Source organism: Micropterus salmoides, unplaced genomic scaffold (genome assembly GCF_014851395.1).
Source record: "Micropterus salmoides isolate LMB-PRFRI ecotype aquatic unplaced genomic scaffold, ASM1485139v1 Ms_hic_scaffold_3, whole genome shotgun sequence".
Lineage (NCBI taxonomy): Eukaryota > Metazoa > Chordata > Actinopteri > Centrarchiformes > Centrarchidae > Micropterus > Micropterus salmoides.
In genome coordinates, this window is record NW_024042261.1 from 37,535,210 (window position 1) to 37,559,728 (window position 24,519).

Sequence of the window (24,519 nt, forward strand, 5' to 3'; positions counted from 1 at the left end):
GAACAGGACAGCAGAACCAGACTCATCATCAAATCAAGTACAGGAGAATACAGAAGTCCTGTTGTAGCTTTATCCCAAAATGTGTAATGACTAAGTTTATTCTCAGGCCTGTTCATAGAGCTTTCAACTCCCATTGCCTAAGATCCTCTTGCACTCTTTGCCTAAATCATATCTAACACAGTGTGACCCTGCCTTTGCTGTAACATCCAAACTTTGCCACATCATCACTGAGGAAATCCAGCTCACAACTTATAACATTTGGAGCCCATTAACAGTAATTATTCATTTCAATGTACGTCCAAATGACCAACAGCCAGTCAGGCAGTCAGATGTGTGAGAAGGAAAACAAACCAGGTTCAGATAAACAGTCATGCGTTTATTGAAAAGGCTGTAATGGGTTGGATGTTTTGCCCTGGAGACACGAAAAGGTACGGGCCAGCTGGTGTAACTTGTCCGTGTGCTCAGGTGAGCGTTCACTCACGCACACACACACACACACACATTAATACACCACTAGGCTGCAGCCCATGAAATAACATAATTGAAATTGGTAAAGTGCAGCACGCTCACTGCTCTCAACAGCTATTAACTTCTTGTTAAGTCATCGTTGTTGTCGAGTATTTCTGGAGGGACTTTGGGGGGAAATGGACTTTCCTGCGTTTGTTGCTGACAGCAGCGAATGCTTAAATCTCCTACATTCATTACCAGTCATCAGGTCCAATGTTTTGGTGAGCAAATTACTGGTCAATTCCCAGAGACGGTGCAGTGGCTGAATTACAAAAAATACACCCTGGAATGTTTGTCCACTGTTGGCTCTCATTAGTCTGATGTTATTTTGTGATGAAGTGCGATTTACCCTTTGTCTGAGTCCAATTTCCGTCAACCTGCCCTAGCTAGTTCAACTTTAATTATATATTTTCTACACATCTGTCAGAGTGCCTTTGATTCAGCTGCAGATTTTGCATTTGCATTATTTTTCTATTAGCAAAAACTTTGCATGTGGCGTAGTTTTTCCTGATATATGTGGTTCTTTTTTTCCTTTTGAAGAGTCTTTATTACAAGATTGACTTGTGACAAGCCTAATTATAGTTATCCTGACCACTAGAAGGGCACCCACCCAGCCACAGCCCGTTTACCCTGCTGCATTCTGGGAAGAGATATAGAAGTTTCAGCTGCCGCACCACCAGCCTTCAGAGCACTGCTCTATTGAAAATGTTTTATTTCTGTTTTGTAACATTTTTATAATTGCTTCTGTGTTAATGTAGATTGTCTGCTACGTAGCACAAAGTGCTTGAGTTACAAAACTCCACTTCATTATATAACCTGTTATATTGTGACAATAAATGAACCTACCTACTGTTAGAGACACGTTTGTGTCACCTGATGAGTCCAATGTTCATTCTCCTTTTAAGTCCGGTTTGGTCTCCACCAACTCCTGAGAAAATTGCTGGTTCTTTAGCTACTAGATGTTCCACTTTCTCCAGCAGCTGGTATCCAACTGTGTCTGTCTGCTGTTTGGTGCTGGGGAGGTAGTGTACACTGGGTTTATCAGAGCTTGTTTACTGAAAACAGCTTCCTGCTGAATCACAAATATGCTGTAAAACCAAAACTAGGTGCTAAAAGAGGGTAAAAGAATACGTAGCTGCAGAGTTGGTTAGAATTATCTTACATAACTGCCTGTAAAGCAAATTAAACAAATGTTTTATTTAATACAAAAGATCATTAGGCAGTAATATTCCGATACAGTTGTGAAGAGTAGCTAGACCTGCCTCAAGAAATAAAAAAAATACATCAACAAACCACAAAGTGAGCTCAGAAATTCTGTGCCGTTATCAATATCTCTGTGGCGGAAGGTTATTTTTCACCTTTACCTCCTGGGACCACATGCTACGTCTACGAGCTGAGGATACCGATGCCAAACCGCTCCCCTGCCCTCAATAATAATCATTTTATAATCTCACTTTAGTTAATCTATAAACCCAAGTAGGATGTTCAGATGCTTTTTAGTCACTTACAGTATATTAAAACTTCATGCGTGTGAATGGAGCTGGTGAAGAAAAAGCCTCAACTCCTTTTGTGCTGTTAGTATAGATAAAATTGAAATGATCTTATTTATTTATGTGACTGAATTTCACCATCAGGTCCTCAGCCTCAGCCAGAAAGAGAGATTTTTCAGACCTTTTCTTCTGAAAAAGTAAAAGTCATGGATACAGATTTTAGATTTATACACCTGTGGTAGACATTTAGGATTCTTTCAGTTCCAATCTAATAAGGAACAATGGGGGAAAGGGGAGAGCGGCCTGGGTGAGGATAACCATTTACAGCTCTCCCTTTCACTTTCCATCTAAATGCTACCCTTTCTCCAGCCTCACCCTTCCCTCCCTATAACTCACTTTTAGATATAGCTGCCCACCTCAGATTCCTACTAATCAATCAAGCTGTTTCAAAGCTTTCAGCACAATGCCGAGAATATAATTGTGGTTATAAATCCATGTTTTGATTCATTGTTTTGCCCAAAACAGTCGAAGCTGAGTCTATCAGAATCTGCATCGCAAATTTCCTACATGGCATTACAGAGCATGTAATCTACAGTACATGGCAAAACTGGATTTCTCATTACATTTTTGGTTGTTGCATAAAAATGATTGAAAGTTAAGTTAAAGTTTCTCTTGCACATTGAAAACCAGATTCAAAATAATTCAGATTCAGTAAGCAGATGTGATCCCCCTGTTTTTCCAAACTGCACATACTGGCAAGCAAAAAGCGTTTTAATTGTTTAAACAATTCAACAATTAATTCCATTCCATATGATTCAACAAACTGATCTCAGCCCTTCCCTGTCCGCTAAATGCCTCATGAGTCTGATTAGAGACTGATCCATCGCCCTGTGTGTCTCTGTCTCCATCACCAGACTGGACATGACATCCAACAAGCTGAAGAAGATTCCTCCGGACCCGTTGTTCCTGCGCATCCCAGTGTACGCAAAGATGAAGGGTTCTCCTCTCACGGCGCTGGTGTTGAGTTTTGGTGGGAACCCACTACACTGTAACTGTGAGCTGGTCTGGCTTCGCAGACTGACCAGAGAGGATGACCTAGAAACCTGTGCTTCACCTAAAGACCTGGCTGGCAAATACTTCTGGACCATTAGAGAGGTTTGTTGAACTGACTGCAGAGCTACATTATTATCACTTCATGAAAGTCTGATTTTAAAGCCTGTGAGGAAACGCTGGCAGAAAAATGCTCTGAACTAATACAGAAGTCAGAAGTCAGAGTGTGTGTACTGTACAGCAGAGCTATTGTTCCTACCAGTATAGGAAAATAGGGATAAGAGTAATGAGTAAGAGTAATGCACATCTAAGTGTCCAGAAATAAGAAAAACAATGGAACAAGGGCAACGGATCCATTGTTTGCTCTACTTAAAGTCATAGTTGGATGCACTGGGGGAGGCCCTGTAGCATCATTTATGAACACTAACAGCAGGTGTAGGATAGAAAGAACAGAAAAGTCTAAGTAAGGAGGTGGTCGGAGTGGATGGGCGGGCCAGAAACTGGACTTTCATTCAGGGGACAGGTGCCACAACAACATTGAATGTTTATGGTTGAGTTACGTAGATTCCGTAAGTTGCGTAAGTTACAGACGTTATGTTACTTAAGTTACAAAAGTTAAGTTACATGATAGTAACCAACCCATGATGTTTTCCTAAACCTAACCAAGTACATTTGCTTTCTTCACAACGTTAACAACTGGTTTTATTTTTAAAGTCTAACTGGACGTTGCATATTTATTTTTACTGACTTGACCGCGCAGCCCTACACGTTCAAAAGAGAAACTAAAGGGTACCCAGGGCTTTAAAAAGCGACGCCAAGGGGTCTTGAACAAGCATCCATATGTGGGGAGTTGGGAGAGAGAATATGTTGATATTACAGTGATTTAAGGTCCTACATTTGTTGCGTGTGCTCCTCTTTAGCTGGGGGCCTGCGTTGATATTTTCTTTTGGAGAGGTCATCTTGTGTTTCATAATGGCATTTAGTGGCCTCTGGTTGATCTTGTTACTTTTGTGGGAATAATAACACAAATATTGTACTTCATGATAACAGGAGCCCAAAGTCAGCATTAGCTGGCTAATACAAATCTGTGTTGGTCATAGAAGTTGCATTCTGTGTCTTTGGTGTCAAAATCCACTAAACCCTGTAGCAAATTATGTTTTTTCGCTCTCTTAACTTTAGGCCTCATTGAATGCATGATCACTTTCTTTCTCAAGGACACTTGAGCAGATGGTTGGTGTCACAGAGGAGTGAACCTTCTGGTGAGAGTGTGGAGTTATGGAGTTTTATATGCAAAAATGTATCAGAACCATGACATTTAATTATGTATTTCTTGCTTATATAATATTGTTAAGTACAATGAGGGGGTATAAAAGGCTCGGGGTTATGTCACAGCAAATAACCAGGATCTAGTTTAAGCTAATTGTGTAAAATTAAGTCATAAGAGGCAAAAATAAAACAGATGTGGTCCCACGTTTGTTCTTTACCCATATGCACATAGCTCTATTTATTTTTTGGTCTATTTAACAGCGACAGTGCACATTAATAAACATCACTGCAGTAGAGCTATTTTTCTAATCCACTGGGACATGTTACAAAAGGCAACATAGATTAGTACATGAGAAGGTTTAACAAAATAGGAGCATGCAGAGAAATAAAAAAAAAGTTAACTCCAAAAGTCCCGTGTCACACTGACCTCGAGAGGCAACCACTTGGCCCGATCTATTGCACTGTCAACACTGGATGTATGGCAATCCAAGCGACATGTGCGCATCAAAGTTTGATTGTTTCTGATTCTCCTTAATGGGGGAAGAAGCTGCCAAGAGTTCATTTAAAAGTTTGGTTATTTATTAGTTATGATGCTTTAGTAAACCATTTCCATTCTAGGTGTTCACTGACCCCTAATAAGTCAGAGGACTAGTGTCATGGTTGAGTAAAAGTAAAAAGTACAAGTTTCTTTGAGTAATATTTGTTGCACTTTAACAACCTTCACAGTATTTATATATATTTATATTTATTTATTGTTAATGATTCTGTTGTAAGCTCATAGTTGCTGCCATTTACACTAAAATCATCACAGATTTCACCTGTAAGTTGTGTTTTTTGTCTGTAATAAGCTGTCATATTTGACACCTCCAGAAAATAAAATGTACAAAACATCCATATATTAGCTAATAAGATACTTTAAGAGGCACATAAATAGAAGTAGGCCACAAATGCCATTTTGTCCTGGGACTGGAAGGGAAGACGGTACCAGACAATATGAAGCAATGCCATTATTATGAGCATAACAAATCTACAGTGTCTGCTACCCGAAGAGACAGCCACCCTGCTGCACTTCTGCTTTGTTGTGGATGACACCACATGTGGATAATTTTGTCGATACATTGATGATTCATTATTGCTATATAATAAAAACCAATTGCCACAACAGGCATTATAGAGCAAATCAGAGAGCTCAGAGCAAAACCACTACGGATGTGTCATTGCTGCATATAGCAGTGAGATGGTGTGGGACTAAAGGTCGAGGAGCTGCTGAGATATCTGTTCACGTGCTAGGAAAATACTTCTATTTGATAGAAGAACTATGCTGATACTTGGAGGGATAACAGCTGAATTAAGTGGTGTGGTTCAAGATGTTACCTTAAAGAGGCTTTTGCCTCACCTGGAGCTCTTCAGGAGCCGACCCCTCTGGGCTTTATGAAAGCTACAATGATAAGTGTAGCTTTGTAAGCACCATGAGATAAAAATGGGATTAATTGGAATCATCTTAGAGAGGATGATGTACAGACCTTTGCCTCACCTCGAGCAATAGTCGTGGACCTCCTTAAGAGAGGTGCTGTAGGATCACTATAAGAGGATTATCCTTGTAAAGAGGTCGATCCAGAGACCTGCGTGTCACCAAAGTGTCTGGGAATATTAACTCTCAGAGAGCTAATAGCCTCTTTCCCATAGCAAGGACAAGTGAGCTTCTGCTGCAACCATCAGGGGTCAGACATCAGCCGCCAAAGGAGTCCCTGCTTTGAAATCGATGAAAGCTGCTCGGCTTCTTATTGCATCTGCACTTTTTCTTGTCCGTTGGAAAGCTTAAGTCCAAGAGGTTACATTTTCATGAAATGGGAGGAAAAGATGAAGCCCGTTGGACTCCGAGGGGTATCTGGACAAACATATATAAATTTATTAAGACCAAATGAGTATTCGTACAATTTCCCAACTTCACATTCTCATACTTTCACACTTCCTAACACTCACACTGAGGAACACCGCAGTTCAATCACAGCCTTCAGAGCTTCAGAGGAGCCATTGAGGGTTAGAATGTAACACAAACTGGTTTTTCACTAGTGCTTCATTTGAATCTAACAGTCAGCAGGTCAGCAATCTTCTCTGCTGGTAAAAGACCAAAGAATGACCCAGAAAAAGGTTTGCAGGCACACTGAGTGGTAGGAATGATGAGTAAGCCCTCGTAAGCCTTGGCTAGCCCTGCTTGGCCTAGCAGTAATACTCCTCCAGGGTTTTGGCCAGCTTTATACTGGCTTAGGTGCCAGTGGGTGGGTTTTAAATTTTGGGATCGCTTAATCTCAGTGTGCAAACAATTGAACTCCTTCTGAAAGTCTATTGTTTGAAGAAAACACCACTGGAAGCTAGTCAGAGACTGTATGCAGAGAAAGTTTACTGTTTTGCATTAAAATGTGACGTGCAAATCTGGAATTTGTCTCTTTTGAAGTGGCATGTTTTCCCCGAAACTCTTGGACATTTTATCTCACTTGTACCACCATCTGTTGCTTCTTTTTCTTGTGTTTTTTGTGTAAAGCAAAATATGTAAAAACTGTTTCAGCAATGAAATTATCAACATCTCTGCTTTTGTTAGTACTGTACTTTTCTGTACCAGTGACGATGTGTTCTTTTGTATCAGTTAAAGTATGGTGACTTGTATGTTTTGGTCCCTTTACAGGAGGAGTTTGTTTGTGAGCCACCAATGATAACTCGTCACACCTCCAAGATGTTTGTGATGGAGGGTCAGGAGGTCAGCCTGCGCTGTAAGTCCATTGGCGACCCTGAACCTTCGACACATTGGGTCAGTCCTGATGGAAAGCTGATCAGCAACACGTCCAGAACCATCTGCTACGAGAACGGCTCGCTGGACATCCTGAAGGCTTCAGTCAAGGTAGAGATGTGGTTTTATTTTCATGGGATGTGGTTCTGGATCTCTTGGTCTGTCATGCCTTTTCCATGTGTTCATTACAACTGATTTCATAGGGAGTTACTCACATTAAAGCATAAATGTTGGACCTTCCCTTTTTTTTTACCGGTGATTTCTAGGATTCTGGAAAGTTCACGTGTATAGCATCTAATGCAGCTGGGGAGGCCACCGCCCCTGTTGAGTTAGTCGTCAACCCTTCACCACATTTTGACCCTAAACTGGACCCCAACCCGGGGCCTTCGGACATCCCCACATCTATCAAGTCCAACGTGAGCGGCGGTCATGCCCGGTCCGACCAGCAGAGGGTCAGTGTGTCGGATCTAACGTCCAGTTCTGCTACCATCAGATGGCCTCCGCAGAACCACATACCAGGAGTCCGCATGTACCAGATCCAGTACAACAGCTCTACAGACGATATACTCATATATAGGTAAGAGAGTGTGTGCGTGAGGCTGCTAAGGGTAAGATATTGTGCTGGAAGTAACTTGGTTCCTTTGATAAGAAGAGTTTCTCCTAAATTCTGTCTGAAAGTGTTCAGACAGGATTACTAGTATTACACAGTTTTAGACCAAATACAAGACAACAGGCTTCCAGTCCGGATGCTCCAGAGTAAGCAAACACAAAGAACGGTCCTGACAGATGCAGTAAACGGAAACCAGCACTGGATCGTGAGTAAGCTATGGAGAAACAAAGACATTTCCTCATTGCTGTGCTCTGAATTTTATCAGAACATACTGATGATAGCTCAGGATACATAATGGAGTTGCTGAAAAAGTCGGTGACCCGCTCGAATTCCTGAGCCACAGCCGCCCCGAAACATAGTCATCATGACATATTGTCAAAAGGTTACTTTTCCCATTAACTCAGTAGTGTAACATCAAACTACAGTAGAATTTAAACTCTCTGTGGCTTTGAATGATGTTTTGGCTGTGCAGCAACAATGCAGTTTAGGAGGTTAAACTGATCTACATGTTTTCAACGTCTTTGTTTTCCTTAGTATATCAGGCTCCATGCAGGCAGCTGTCTGATTATAGTCTCAGGTGGCTTGACAGACCCAGTGTAGCAGCAAAGGGGATGTTTAGTGTTAGCTGACTGAGTTTCTAACAACATGATATTTCCGATGTGTGTGTGTTTAGTTTGGTAATTTGACTGGCAGACGAGTTTGTTGTTGTTTGTGTGTGAATCTGTTTATTTGTCCTCTGGGCCAGTTGATTATGTTTATGTATTTACATGTTTGTGTTTGTACTTACAATGTAGGAGAAATAAGATTCTTACAAGGTAAAAACTAGACAAGGAAGTGACTCCAAACACATGTCATCCCTGTGCGGGTAGTTATCAACAAGGTCTTCCTCACAGAGGAGACTGTTTCAGGGTTTTTCAGACTGTTTCAGATGTTTTGGAAGGGAGCAGCAACAAAAGATGAGTAAGCTGAAAAAAATATCTGCTCACAAAGGTGCACAGGTGGAAGGAAAAGTCCACCCTAGAATAAACAACAATTAATGAAAATCCTGAATCATCCTGCAGTGGTGTTATGCTCTTTTGATGATGATAATGATGAATAATACTAGTTGTTGGAACAACATTTCTTTTCAGGTTTTCGCGATCTCTTTAATATTGTATTCTGGTTTTACCATGGAGCTAACCTTTTTTGGTTCAGCAGCAAAAAGCAGTAGAAAAAAACATGGAAAAAAGAACCGATAGATGAGCCTGTCTACGAAATGGGAAGTAAAAGATGCAGTAGCAAAAATATAAAAGTGTATCATTAAAGCAAGGCAGAATGTTAAGATTAATGTAAAGCAACAATTCTATAATGGAGAAAGAAGTAAAGTATGCCATAATAAACAAATACAAGGATATCTTACCAAAAATGTGCAAATGTGCAAAGGAGGAAGCAAGAAATAAGTTGCTGCTATAAAATACATATATTATACATTTTTGAGAGGATAATGTGCAGTGAAACTTCCCTGACGTCTGTCTCCAAACCTGAATCCTCCTGTGCAGCAGCTTGTTGACTTGATTTGCACATCCTAATCACCAGATGTGGATTTCAGAGCATGTTTCAGGCTTGAGCTGCCAAGTGGCCGAGTGTGGACCCTCTATCAGCCCACGATACCGAGTGACCACTGGATGGTCCCATCAGCCACTTTGCCAGCTCTGTAACCTAGCAACGTCATTCAGAATGTATAATTGAGTGTTATTACGAAGCATTTGGAGGGCTGACAAATGACAGTTTGAAATATGTCCGCGGCCTCAATTCTCATTTCGACCAAAAACCAAAGGCACTCAAGTGACCATTTTCTAGCCTTCAATCGGAGAGAACACATGGTCAAGTGCCAAGCATCCAAATGGATCATTTCAAAGTGAGCCGCGGGGGTGACCTAATCGTTTTCCCATGGCTGGATGTTGCACTGACAGCAGAATGTTAGGACCAGGCAGCCTGGTGTCAGCAGGCTAAGCAAGACGACCTCCCCTGCACTTCAGTTAAGAGGAGGTTTTACAGAAACTTTCATATATATTCTAGATTCATTACACATAAAGTGAAATATTTCAGTGATTGCAAGATTTCTATTGATGAATACGGTTTATAGCTCATGGAAATCTAAACTCCAGTATCTCAAAATCTATTAGAATTTTAGAATAAAGAATTTATAGTACAGAAATGTCGATTTGAGAAGAGCTCTAGAGATCAGCTAATTAATGCAAAACATCTGCAAAGGCTTCCTAAGCGTTCATTCTGATGAACCTTTCCACGATCTTCAAATTTTTTGATCTGTTTGTCACATCGTAAATACCGTAAAGCAGCAGAGTTGTAACTCAGAGTCAGAGATTTTAGTCATTTTTGACAGCTACAATTTCAGTCTGTCCTCACAGGAAAAAAGCCAGTGGCTATCATTTCCTTAAATGCCATAAAACTATATGTATGGATTTAAGTAACAAATCCCTCTAGCAGCCATTAACTCATAATGACCCATAATAAAGACTAATGAAATTCAACATTGTTTTCTTTTACATGCAGTTACTTCAACCACGATGACGGAGCCCTACTTACTTTAACAAAATAGTTATTTTAACCCAAATCACAACCTTCCCCTCATCATAATCAACTTCAACAGCATGAGGACAGTCTCTGAAATTGTAGCTGTTAAAGATGATTAATATCTCTGACTCCGAATGCTCAAAATGATTTTGAAATAACGTCATCCTGTCGATGGGCGTCATCAAATCAGAAAACCCTTTTATGTGTTGCTTTGGAAGGCAATTACAAATTAAGTCTGTGTAGGCTCTCACTCATCCAGGTCATCGTTATCCAAGGAAGGTTAAAATCAAGGGCAACTTGACTTGATTTCTTCAGTACAAGTTATTTAGTTCATTATTCGATTTGTTGGCCTTTACATCTTAATAAAACCCAATATTAATACAATCGGCTAATTAACAAGGAGCTGTAAACAGGTTCTTTGTGCTGTTGTTTGTTTCCAGCAGTTTGTTTGTTTCTTACGTGGTTTATGGCTAATCTATGATTAAGTTTCATTTATCTTCTGTGACTCAGACTTTCAGACTCATTTATTAAAACAGGAAAGGCTTTACATTTTTAGTAATTAAGACGGAAAAATGAGAGTAGTTCAGTTGGTTCCTTTTGTTTGCTTTTTTCAGCTCTTGTGTCTGTACCAGTGCCGTGTAAACAGAAAAGGTTTGCTGTGTATTTTCTGAGTATCTACAGTATTTACAACAGGTACTGTCTCTAGCTTCTTTTAACATTCACTCTACTGTGGCAGCCTGAAGGCACAGAGATGCAGCATCTTGTGTTTCAAAGGTCAACAATTTGATTCTCTCGCTCGGCAAGGAAACTCAGAGTATGGAGAGTGAAAGAAATTCACCCTCTCTGGCTTTTGTACCAGCTGTTTTTCTTCCTATGAGCTCTGCTTTTATACCCCGCAGTTGCTCCTGCGGAGCCACCAGCAGGTTTAGACGGAACAGGAGTTGAGCGCCAATCGGGTTGTTGATGAAAATGTCCAAAAAAAAAAGCTTTCCTGCTCATTAGTCTCATCTGGACAAGAGCATGTTGTAATGCAAACAGGTAACTGTGTTATGTTATTCAACAGACAAAACTCTTCAAACATCCCAATCTAAATTAAACAGTCTTTGTACAGAAACTTTGTACCTGCTGGCCACCGTACACTCTCTGACTGTGAGAAAATGCATCCTATTATAAACAGGCAGTCAGCTCTTGTCGCCGTGGCTTTTCTGGCCTCCCATATAATCCATGACTCAAGTAAAAACACCAATTTTAGCTCACAGTGGCAGTACTTGTACTTTTGACTTTAAGTGCAAAACATTTTATAATACAAGTGGAGCTCTCTGGCAGAGTTATTGGCCTCTCCACTGTACGCTGTAATAGAAGAGACTCATGACGCCCACTCTGCCCTTCTCTGCCCCGCCTCTGCAGTCTGGTCCTAAGCTTTACAGAGACTCTGCCAGTCAGGGCAGCTACATCACTGAGCTGTTCATAATCATATACTAAGGCACGCACTGTACTGTGCAACACTTCACATCCATTGTTGTTGTGAATTGTCCTTTTCTGGCCCTTATTTTCTGAGCATCATGTCGTTCTTTTTCACCTAACACAGTGAAGGATCACTGGCTGCCCGTGTGCATTTATTTATGTAATGTTGAGTAGTGCTGGGAGGTTCAAGTGTTACGCTGCCTTGGGTTGGGACCACGTAATGCGTAAAGTATTTAGAGTTTTCACACTAACATGATAAACTGGTGAGCGCTGAAGCCCCAAAGCAGTCTTTTCTGAATTTTTCAGCATACAAGTTGTAGTTCGGCATGTAAGGGTGTGTCGAGGCCAGCGAATATGAATGCGAGCCGGCAGCAGCCAAGTTTAGTATACAAGTTTGTAGTATCGAATGTTCTACACATCAAGCGCACACAGTTTCAGTAAGCCCAGAGGGGAAAACATGTGTCAGTCAAGTCAAGTCAGGTCAAGTTGTATTTAAAGTGCAAAATCACCAAAAGACGTGGTCCCAATACACTTGCACAAAATGCATTGAAATTAAATGAAATAAACCATAAAATACAGAATGCATGTAATAAATCACAAGATAAGATACAATCAGAATAAAATCAGCAAAATAAAATGATAAAAAACATTTAATAATTTAAAGTTTGCTCAATCCTGCCCTAACTAAAGGCTTTGTCAAACAGAAAAGTCTAAGCTTTAAGTCTAGCCTTAAAAGTGGTGATTTTGTTTGATTCCCGATCCCAAATTGGGATGTGGTTCCATTTTCGAGAGGCACATTTTCGAGTGGTCTTTTATTGTAGCCAGCCTAAGGCCTTTTATTGTGGCCAGCCTAAGGCACACCTGTGCAATACCCATGCTGTCTGATCAGCATCTTGATATGCCACACCTGTGAGGTGGATGGATTATCTCAGCAAAGGAGAAGTGCTCACTGACACAGATTTTTTGTTATTAGCATTTTTTGTTCAGTATATAAAAGCAGAGCAGGCGGGAGTACGAGCATATGAATATTTTCTGGAAGCAGTCCCCGCCAGTCCTGACTCAGTACATATCGAACACTCCAAACTATCAGTAGACAATAGTTATTTGTTCACATACAGTTAGTGATTCAGCATGTTACATGTTAAACCACTGTCTCCAGTGTCCATATACAACATATGCTGCCAACTTTAACTTCATCTTTTGATAGCAGACACAAACCTTGCCTTTTATATATACACTACTAATATGCAACAGCAAATTCACTTTAATAGAAACAAAATGGGGTTAATAATGCAAGCATTCTGTATTTTATCAACGTAATGAGGAAACATTTTTAATAAATGTATACGCAAAATGTCAACCTGAAGATATCTGTAATGCAACATCCACTCGTAGCAACTAAAGCATCAAAACCAATTTTACAGCTCTGTTTACTGCACGTGGTTAGAGAAGTCGACAGTGACTTGAAGCATGAGACAGCATTTTACTTGAGTATCATTTAATCATCTTTAACCTTAACCAAAGTGTGTTTGTTGCCTAAACCTAACCACATGAAGAACCTGGGCTATGAACCCCAGTATCTGGTGCTAAAGACAAAGATCACCTCTTACAAGTTCCCCGCAGTACGAAAATATCGCATTTCCTTTATTGTAAAAAGTGTCGTCACTGAATTTAATCAAGGCAGCAATTATGTTTCCTTTAAAATGTTTGTGGTGGGACATTTTCTGCCTTGACAGCTGCACAATGCAAAAGAAAAATGGAGGAGATGCAGCAACCTGCTATCTTACTGCATCATATCCAAAGGCAATCGTAGTTTTCTTGAAGATGTTCGGTCACACTTCCGTTGACAAGATATCCCATTACCTGGATGAGAGAGAATCTTCATAGACTCTTGGCATCCTAAACCTATTGTCATAATGGGCATGTCTGTACCATATGACATGCACCACTGTTACAATACTATACTTCATAAGAGTGGATTACTTCATAAGTGACACTGGTAATTGCTTTGAAATTATTCTAAAGAAACGCATGAGAAAATTAATGATCCCGTTCTCAGGGGAAAAGAACATCCGATTTTTATATATATAAAGATATATATTAATTCTCACTCTGTGTTGTTACTGTTTGCTGGTATTGAGTATTGGTATGAGTGTTGCTATTGTGATGTTGCTGTGGTCTATTCTTACTTTGTTTATGGTCCTTGATAAACAACATTTCGTTTCGCTAGAGTATACAATTGTAGGCAAAGGATATGAATAACGATGTGGAGGTTGAACAATTAGTTTTGAGAGTTTCAATTCTGATCTGAGAAATGCACCAAAGCGACTGAGAAAAACTGTAAAACCTGCACACCTGTAATAAAAATATCTTCTCTGCTGCACTTCCAGTTATATGCTATTTTTCAATTTTCCAGACTCAAAGCTTACCAGTTCTGATTCAAAGACACCTCTACATTTTCTAAGCCCTCATTAAAATCTGCTCTCCCACTATTCTAGTCTTGATGCAGTCAGCTTCCCCAGAAATGGCTCTTCCAAACTGTGCACGGCCTTTTTCTAACCTTTATCTTTCCAGGGAAATTCGAGTGAGCACGCCTGCTGTTATTCACCGGGCTGCTTCACATTCACATTTGGGAGATGTCCAATACTGGTGAACTGCAGTGTGAACTGAGCAGCCGCAGTCAGCCGGTTATTGAGCTGCAGCTCTGGGGCTCATCATGCAAGTTGTCGAGGGATTGTGGGAGGATGGAGGGTTTACAGGCGCTGATCTTCCAGTCCAAAGGCGCCAGCTGTTCTCTGTAGGCTACTGCTGCCCTATCATAATGGCGTGACAAATGGGGTGATGAAACTTTTAGTTCGGTGACCATCATAGCGGTTATCACTGCTGCCCATGCTGCAGGGAAGCACAGTTCAGCCGAACAAATTATGTGTTACAAATGAAATAGATGTTAAAAATGTATCCAGGTTTTTTCACATTGGGAACCTATCATCAGATGTTTTCCTTCCCACTAGCGTAGCCTGACATCAGAAAGCTTTGCTCTGTGCTATTAGCCGTAACAGCTTTCATAGTGACATGAGGAGAAGGAACACAGCAACAGTGAAAGACTGACTCAAATGTAGCGGCACAAAAGAAATGAATGCTACATGTTGGAAACTGTATATATACAGAGGAAAAATCTATAACATACTGTAGCTGTCATAATAACAGACAAACACTAGTGCAACATGGACAATATAAATGTTATGAAGAGAGAAAGAAAAGGAAGGATGCAGTGAGAAAACGATCGATAGACCTTTTCCTGATATCTGGAGTAAAATAATTATAATATTAATCTTTAAATGTGGAAATAACTCAGACATACAGTATGTGTGAATAACAAGACCTGAAGACCTGACAACAAAATTTCATTAATCTTCAGCTGATTTTATACCACACTATTGAACACACACATCATATTGTATTTTTATTTTTTTTTAACCTTTATTTTATCAGGAAGTCTCATTGAGATCAAAAATCTCTTTTACAAGAGAGACCTGACCAAGGTAGCAGCCATACATAAACACAACATATTAAAATGCTACATACATTCACAAAAACAAACAAAAAAACAACCACATGTCTCCTTCACCACATTCTTTATGATGCTCTTAAATTTATCAATTGATATACACGTTTCTAGCTTAAGATCTTTTTGCAAATTATTCCATGCCCAGGGTGCATAGTATGAAAATCCCCAGATCTGTCAAAACCCTGGGTACATTAAAAAGCTAACACTAGCAGAATTGAGACAGAGAAGAGTACAGGGGTAAGCTGGAAGTTTACCTAGCATGGCTTTATATATAAAAATATACCAGTGCTGTTTTCTGCGGGTGGTCAGCGATGTCCAACCCACCAGATCAGAATGCAATGGTGAGTGAGGGACTTTGCATTTGTAATAAAGCGTAGAGATGTAAGATACACTGAATCAAGGAATGAAGGTAACTTTCCTTTTAGATTTCAAAAAAGCTTTTGCCTCTATCTAGCATAATATGGCCGTTCCAAAAAATAATTGAAAATGTAACAGTGCACTGAAAACAACGTGTAAACAAATTACTTCCCAAAAAAAGAGATGTAAAATAAAGTAACCATGTATAGATAGATAGATTGAAGACTAATCCTAACCACGTGCAGGACGTAAGATGTGAACCACGGTTTGGAAAAATGCTACACCCGACCATAATTACAATAATATTTTTATTAGATTTCAAAATGCATTTGTTAAATCAAATTAGTATTCTCTGAACACAGTTTTGAAGAGATGAGTTGTAAAAGTCTTTCGGCCTTTAACTTTGGCTATGAATCTGAAGATCATAAGTTTCCAGAATAAGGAGCAAATCGTGGGGGAGCGAGAAGGAGACAGAAAAGAGTAAAAGAAAAGGCCAGAGAGAAGAGAAAAGAGGGTGGGTGAAGGATGGAGAGAGAGCGAGTCGAAAGCTGGTCAGACCTGAGTGTTAACTGCCTGGTTTTCATCGCAGCACCTCCTCCTCCTCCCTGCTGTTTTTTTTATTTTTCATCTCAGTTTCCTCGCACACTCGGGTTTTCAGTTCAGCGTGCTGCGCCGGCAGAAAAGCGAAGAACCGAAGCATCGAGATAACGGATCGACATCCCCCCTGCCCTCTCTCGGTGTCTGTTGGACTCCCAGCAGAGTTAGGGGGAGGCATCAGGGAGGGGAGGAGGAGGAGGAGAAGAAAGGAAGTTGTATTTTTACAATATTCCCTCCCCCTTCTCAATTCTGCCCCAGGGCAAGAATAACCTGACCAGCTTTATTGTTCACCCCTCTCTCTCTCTCTCTCTCTCTCTCTCTCTCTTTCACACACACACACACACACACACACTCTAAGGATTATGGGTCCAGGGAGAGATCAACCTCTGTCAGCACCAGGAAATGAATCTATTGATTCTCCCTCCTTTAATATTCTCTTCTGCTCCTCTTTCTCTTTCTGTCCCACACAGGAGAGTGTGTGTCTGCAAGAAAGGCTTTATAAAGCACAGTGTGAGAAAGTGTGTGTGTGTGTGTGTGTGTGTGTGTGTGTGTGTGTGTGTGTGTGAGAGAGAATTTGAATTTGAGTGTGCACTGGCTTTCTAATTACCATCTTGCCTGACTCTCGAAGGAGAGATTAAAGAAGAGAGAGAGAGGTAGAATGGAAAAGTAGAAAGACGAATGGAGGTGAGATAGAGGGAGGTATAGATTGATGGAGTGCTCTGAATAAGAGATGTTTCTTTGACTCAGCTGATACAGAGATAGGTAGGTGGCAGTGAGGCTGGAAGGGAGAAAGGAAGGAGAGCAAGGGTCCAGGAAATGACAGCTGGTCATTTTCTGCTGAGACGGTGAGGCATCAGCTTTCCACTCTTACTACACCACTCCTTTTTTTGTCTCCGACCCCAATTTTTCTATCACTCTATCAGTGCACAGATCTTTAGAAAGTTTTTCTTTCTCTTCCTTCTTTTCCCTCACTCTATCATAGCACGTATATATATATATATATATATATATATATATATATATATATATATATATATATAGGGACAAGCCGCTGCCCGGCATGTACCACAGACAAATAGAAGAAGTGGCTGATATCAAGAAATCCTAGCAGTGGTTGGAAAAGGCTGGACTGAAGGACCTGAGACAGTACAGCACATAACAGCAGGGTGTAAGATGCAGGCAGGAAGTGCGTACATGGAACGCCATAACCAGGTAGCTGACATAGTGTACAGGAACATCTGCCATGAGGATGGGCTGGAAGTCCCAAGGTCAAAATGGAAGACACCTCCTAAGGTAGTAGAGAATGACCGAGCTAAGATCCTGTGGGACTTCAAGATCCAGACTGACAAACCGGTGATGGCCGACCAACCAGACATTGTGTTGATCGACAAACAGCAGAAGAAGGCCGCGGTGATAGATGTGGCGACCACCCCGCAAGGGGTGAGAGGGGGATATTGTTTTTATTCTCTCCCTGCTCTCCCTCCATCAGCCAAATGTCACTTTGTCCAGCTGGGTCTCCAGTCAGAAGACATTCAGTACAGAAGATGACAGCTGGGCTTTTAGGCTGAGATCAAATCAAAAGGTTTTAACTCCTGCTCACACTCAGAGCTCAGCTCTCAGTGTCACTTCTACAGACAGCAGGAGGTCAAATCGTCCTCCTCCTTGTTGCTGCATAAAAGTTGAAAAGTTAGTAAGAACTTCTGAAGAGAGTTCTCAAGTCAGCAAAAAGGACCCATCAATGCAAAAGACATCACCAGGGAACTGTTTTTAGTGGCTCTAAGAATGGCAATGTCACTTGTTCAAATTGAAGTCCAGCAACATAAACTCGATGGATTAACATAGATTTTGGTAGAGACATTCTAGTTCCCAGACTATGACTTCAGTGATCACCTGATTTTTTTTTTTATAGTGTGCGTGAACAGTCACCAGCACCTTGAAATGTCCACTTCAGAGAGTTTGATGGCCACAGGCAGGAATGACTTCCTGTGGTGCTGAGTCTTGCACTAAAATTACTCCAGTGTCTGATCATCATGGAGTGGGTGGGAGACACTGTCCAAGATGACACATATTTGGACAGCATCCTCCTCTCTGACACCACCGACAGAGAGTCCAGCTCCACTCCCGCTCCATCACTGGCCGTGTGGATCATCCTCAACCTGTCGCCCCAGCATGCAACAGCAAACAGTGTAGCACGGCCACCGCAGACTCAGAACATCCTCAGCATTGTCCTGCAGATGTTGAAGGACCTCAGCCTCCTCAGAAAATAGAGAATAGAGGGCTTGAGTGTTCCAACACTTTAGTTTTTGACAACTCTACAAGCCATGACTGAATTTGCCTCAGCTGTACTTTGAGATTAAATGTTGTGTTTATATTGCTAACGTCAGTAATGTAAGTAAACATGTGTAATAATAGTAATAATGTGTTACATTTTAAAAACCTAGGTTACAAATGATGACAAACCAAACATCATAAGGACATACCAAAGAAAGAAGAGAAACAGACAATCATTTAGATTTGTTTCACATATGTGTATGTTTATATGTAACATATAGAAATCAAGGAGAAAGTAAATAATGAAATGAGAATTAACACCACAGTTTGCTGAATTACGATGAGGTAGCGCATTGTTGGAAACATGATGTCAACAAGGATGTTTTTGATGCTAAATGTCGGCATTTTATTTTTACCTTACTTTTTTTAAGACGCATTACATCTTTACTGTACTGACACTTTTTAGACTGAAGTTACAGCTCAACAAAACAAAACAAACAAAAAGTCTGAGCCTGGCAAGCTGACAATAAGAAGAGGATAATCCCTTATGATTTACAACGTGACCTTTCCTCTGCCGCCACCATCGGTCCATCAATTGACCATCAAGTCAATTTTATTTATGTAGCCCAATATCAAAAATCACAGTTTGCCTTAAGGGGCTTTTACAGAACAAACACATTTATCTACAGTTTCTAGCGTCTGACTTCAGTCTTGATATAATTCTTTGTATCTGTATCTTTATATAAGTCATCCATTCACTCTCCCACACACAGTAGACCAGTGTCTATATCTGACACCATTATCTCTTGACCTCCCTCACCTGCCTCAGTCTCTCATTCAGCAGACAGCAACAATGCTTTCCGAACACACCCACATCCCTGCATGTGTGTAATAAGTCCCCACAGTAAACCCAACCCGAGGCCACGCTGACCCTTTCCCCACTAATGATGCCCACTCTCCTCTCTGCCAGCTGTCTCTCCTTTTTTCTGTCTTTCTCCCCTTGTCTCTTTGTCTGACTCACTTTCTCTTCATTATATGACTGTCAATCCATCTCTGCCTCCGTTTCCATTCAAATCTCAAGCAAGTCAGTCTTTTAAAATTGTGCTCAAATAAAATTAGACAGAAGGTTAGCTGCTTTCTTCTACTGTAGTTTGAGTGAACAAACTGACTTTGTGGGTGCCAAAAAATAGAAACATTTCTAACGTTGAATATAAGCCTTTTGTTTACAGGTCTTTGTAGGCTTAGTCCCAGTGTAAAAAATTACAGTATATTAAATAATTTGATCAATTTTATTCTTTATTTATGTGAACACATCCAGTCACAACTTTGATGCTGGGAGGAGATGCGTTTACCGTCATTACCTCCCACCCGCATCTTACCCTCCAAACGCACGTGAGCTGCAAATATGTAGTTTCGTTGTAACATAATCCTCTGTGGTTGCAACATCATTATTTGTTTGTATTTTTCATAGGATGAGAGGGCAGCAATGGGAAAAAGTGTTATAGTTGCTGATGATGTGAGTGGATTCTGAGCAATTGCTGGGCTGATAAGCATCACTGCTAAGTCCAAGTCGTTCCTCGAAAATATGGCCTCTCGTGTTTATCTGCAGTAAAATAAGTCTGACATCTACTACTTTTTTATGACCTCGGCTAAAAGTTCTTGCAGCAAACATAAGGCCAGACAAGCCTGTTTCCTTAGAGGACCCTGTCAACAGTCTTTATTGGGTCCATCAAGCTGAAAAAAGACAAAACATACAATACAAAATAAATTCAGAGCTTATGCAGGTAGCTGCGGTTTATAAGGCGGATATTTTGAAATACCGGCATCTGAAACTTCTGCTTTAGTCTTTACAATGGAGATGATTGGAATTTAATTTGTGCAACTCAGACCAGTGCAAGAATTCAACACCAGCTCTTCTTTCTACAGAGGCTTTTCATTTGTCTGCTTGGCTGAAAATTACAGGATTGTTTTTTAATTGTTTTATAAGCTTGTGTGCTAAGAAGGCCAAACATTTTAAATGCCAAATTTAGAGTGTTTTCATCCTGCACATCACTTTAAACACCGACTGTGCTCAAACCGCAGACCGGAAGGACAGTTTTTACAGGTTTCGTTGTGTTGCTGACTATGAGACATTAGTTATCACTTTCTTTAGCTGCTCTTGCTTTCATTCATCTCTTTGATACCAAACACACATTTTTGTGAATTGAGTTGTGAATGAGCCATGGCATTAAACATGTGTGGCTGTGCTTTTTATTTATCCGTCTCTTCATCTACTCAAGGATGCTTGTTCTTCTTCTGCTCATCTTCACCGTCCATCCTCTTGCAATCTCTCTTGTCTCTCTTCTGCTCTCTTTCTTTCATTGTTGATATTCAGAGGCTGAGAGGCGATGAAAGTGATGATATGCAGAGAAACTCTCACCCTGACCTTGTGTGTAGGGTGTGAAGGGATTTATCCATGTATATTTTATACCTTTAGTTTCCTGTGGAATCTCCTTAAAGTCACCTTTTCAGCAATGGAAACAAACTAAAAAGTAAGACTAAATTAAATAGAATTAAAGATAACTCTGTTGATGTTTTAGTTCTGATAGGGATATTTGCAATTAATTGTTACGTTTGGTTTGTTCAAACTTGAGTTCCATGTTCCCTGAAAGCATATTTGGTCATTAAAATCTGGCGCTTGTGGTCCACATTTTTCCAGGTGTGAGATTTTCTCTCTGCCACCCTCAGCGTTGTGTTGTCAGATGGCTGACAGCCTGCCAGGTGCTTCCCTCAGGTTCCGTACTAATTGTATAGCGCTGACTCACTGCTGTCAATTACACACTCGGCTTGTTGGCCTGCTCTCACCCCCTGTAGGGTTTTGTATTGGTACACCTTTATTCAAAAAGCCGTCCTTGCCGTGCTCCCGTTATGCCTCTGTGGATATATCTGATGGAAAAGTACTGGACAGTTCACAGGATGTTGTTTCTGTCTATGTGGAGATTTAAAAAAAACAACACTGTTGAATGTATTCTGTATCTTCTGCTATTAGGATGCACATAATGTCACGTAGTGAGTCTGTAATGATGGTTTTATTATACCCTAACCCTAACCCAGGCCTCTTTAAAAGGGAGATTGTCAATACTTCATCATTTGAAACTTGTCCTAAACTATGCAAAGACAAAATAGATGCTGTTATCAAATGCAAGAAATACTGGCTATGGAAGTTTTGTAATTACTTATGTTAATTAATGTTAGTTAACACCATACTAAAGAGAGTGTAACATTATACATATGTAGGCATTTGGGTGGATGAAGACCCTTACTATAGTCCATACTGACATGTTGTTATCTAAGCTGAAATTGAAATTGGGCTTTATATTTAGAGATAAATCTTGCTTGCCATTATTTACTAGAAAAAGAATTGTTGAAGCAGTTTTCCTCTCTGTAGTGGACTATGGTGGTGTTATTTATGGGCGGGTTGCCAGTTCCACTCTCAATATTTAGACGCATTACTGTATATCACTCAATTCTCACTCCCAATTTGTCACATATAGACACCTGGTCAAGGTCCTTTAGCATTGCTTTTTAACACCCTGGGTAAACCCTATAGCTTCATATTTAGATGTTTTGGCTCTGCAGTCAAGTTAGCAACGCTTAGCAACAATAAATATGCAATGTCCGGTAAAGTTAGCAACAATAGAAATGCAATGTCAGGTTAGATTTTCAAAATAAAATGCTAGCGTTGTGAAACATCGCCATTTTCAAATGGCTCGTTGTTAAAGTTGTGAAACGTACCAATTTGCTTAGATTTAGGCACAAAATGTACTTGGTTAGAGTTAGGAAAAGATCTTGGTGGGATTAAAATAACTATGTTCGTCAGATAACATGTAAGTAAACTAACGCAAATAACGTAAAAAAAACTAATGTTGACTGTTTGTTTCACACAGGACACGAACACCGATCTTCTGGTTCAAAGTCCGGGTTCTGGCCCTCCATCCATCCCAACCACCTCCTTATTCGGTCTTTTCTGTTAAATATCATAAACCTGCCTTTACCGTCAAAAACTGACGCTACAGGGTTTCCCCCAATGTTGAACTATGACGCCATAGTGATCCCCAGTGAGTTACAAACTGACGCCGATTGACCTTGCGTTGATATGTGACAAGTTGGGGAGTGAAATCGGGTTGTTCACTCAGCCTTAAGATTCATCACTGGAGATACAGGACAAGATCTACTACACCTAATAACCTGCCCTGTCCCAGATGACCTGAGAGGTCTGGATGGTTCATAACGTAGCAGAAGATCAGAAATGTATATTTGTCCTAAACCATTCTTTAAGCTCAGGGAAACATTGCAGACATAATGTTGGCAACATTCCCAAGTCACTCCCCTCGTTGACCCAACCATCCATCTAACCTCCACCCTGAGAGGTTTTCCTGCACTAATAACAACATTGTGCAACTTTTGAGTCATAATTCACACAGCCTCCAGCTAAATGCAGGTCATTTAAGGCAATTAAACAGAGAAGTGTTGCGGGGACACGGTAGTAATGACCTCACTTGATCAAATATACACCTTAAAGTTATTGATCCAATCCAGAGTGATGTCTTGCTCAACAGCTTTAACAGAATGTACAGTCCAGCCAATATAGGAAACAAACCTGCAACCTTTACTTAAAAGATAAAAAGATATATGCTGGCAGGGTGAGCTACATTTCTCTCAACCGTTTCATTTAATAATGTAGCATAAAATGAAAGGAAGCTTATAGCCATCTCATACATAGAGAATGTGAGCATGGAGTGGTCGTTATGAAATGTAATCTGAGTGATGGGTTGGATTTAGTGTCATGTCTCGTGTGAAATCCTGAGCGGCTCTGTTTTATACGGTCGTGGCCGCTGCATTATTCACAAAGCTGTCATGGACAGAAAGAGAGGCAACGCTTGAGGGTCCCGCTTCTCTCTAAATCCAAAATGGCAGTCATCGTATTTCATGTCATTATGAGCATTGCATTATTCAAAACTTAAAATGATACACACTGCCATATTTAAACTGCAGTTATCTTGGATCTTTTCAAATTTTCATTATGCACGATTCTGACTTGGGTATTATAGAATAGAAAGCTTTAGTATAAAGAATAACCTTCACTGGCCTTCACTCAGCCTGCTTCCACTAAGATGATGGATTTACACAAGTCCTATATGGACCTATGTACTGTAAGATAACTGGAATGTATGATATGCATTTTCTATATTTAGATACAGTTCTTGAAACAAACAACAAACTATGTAACTCTAAATCAAATAATACTTTTTACATTTTGCAGCATTTTTACAACATTTTGCAGAGTCATTAATATCTTTTAGGTTTGGTTTGGGTGGTGCGGTGGTTAACGCTGTCGCCTCACTGCAAGAAGGTCGCGGGTTCAAACCTTTCTGTGTGGAGTTTGCATGTTCTCCCCGTGTCCCCGCGTGGGTTCTCTCAGGGTGCTCCGCCTTCCTCCCACCATCCAAAGACATGTGTGAATGGTTGTTTTTCTTTTTGTGGCCCTGCGATGGACTGGCGACCTGTCCAGGGTGTACCCCGCCTTTCGCCCAATGGCAGCTGGGATTGGCTCCAGCCCCCCCCGCGACCCTGTACGCAGGATAAGCGGTTGATGATGGATGGATTTGATTTAAAAAATGGCGGAGAACTAAAAATAGAGCTACAAAATATACTGTGGGTCCCACAGTAGCGCTGATAAGATGGAGTCAACAACGTGAGTGCATACGGATGCTCCCAAGAATGACATACATTATTTTTACATACGGCTGTTGAATTGTAAGCCTATTTACATATCCATGTTGTATTTAACATTGTTGTCCTGTTTATTGTGTAACTGATGTCCCGCAATTTAGCAATTTATTCTTGCAAGCACTTTAATCATTTATTCCTTTATTCCCCAGTTGTTCACCCAGAACATTCAGTATTTTATGTGTTTTATAGTCTCGTATCGATGTCTTGC

At 40.4% G+C, this 24,519-nt stretch overlaps 1 protein-coding gene across 3 annotated transcripts in view; it reads left to right on the forward strand.

The window, feature by feature from the left end:
* si:cabz01090165.1 (uncharacterized protein LOC100333421 homolog) overlaps positions 1-24,519 on the forward strand; it is a 358,553-nt gene that overhangs the window by 303,789 nt on the left and 30,245 nt on the right. For all 3 annotated transcript variants that reach the window (XM_038694085.1, XM_038694087.1, XM_038694088.1), the window contains 3 exons: positions 2,912-3,152; positions 6,997-7,209; positions 7,365-7,675. In XM_038694085.1, coding sequence (XP_038550013.1) covers positions 2,912-3,152; positions 6,997-7,209; positions 7,365-7,675 — 765 coding nt within the window. The remainder of the gene's footprint in view (positions 1-2,911; positions 3,153-6,996; positions 7,210-7,364; positions 7,676-24,519) is intronic.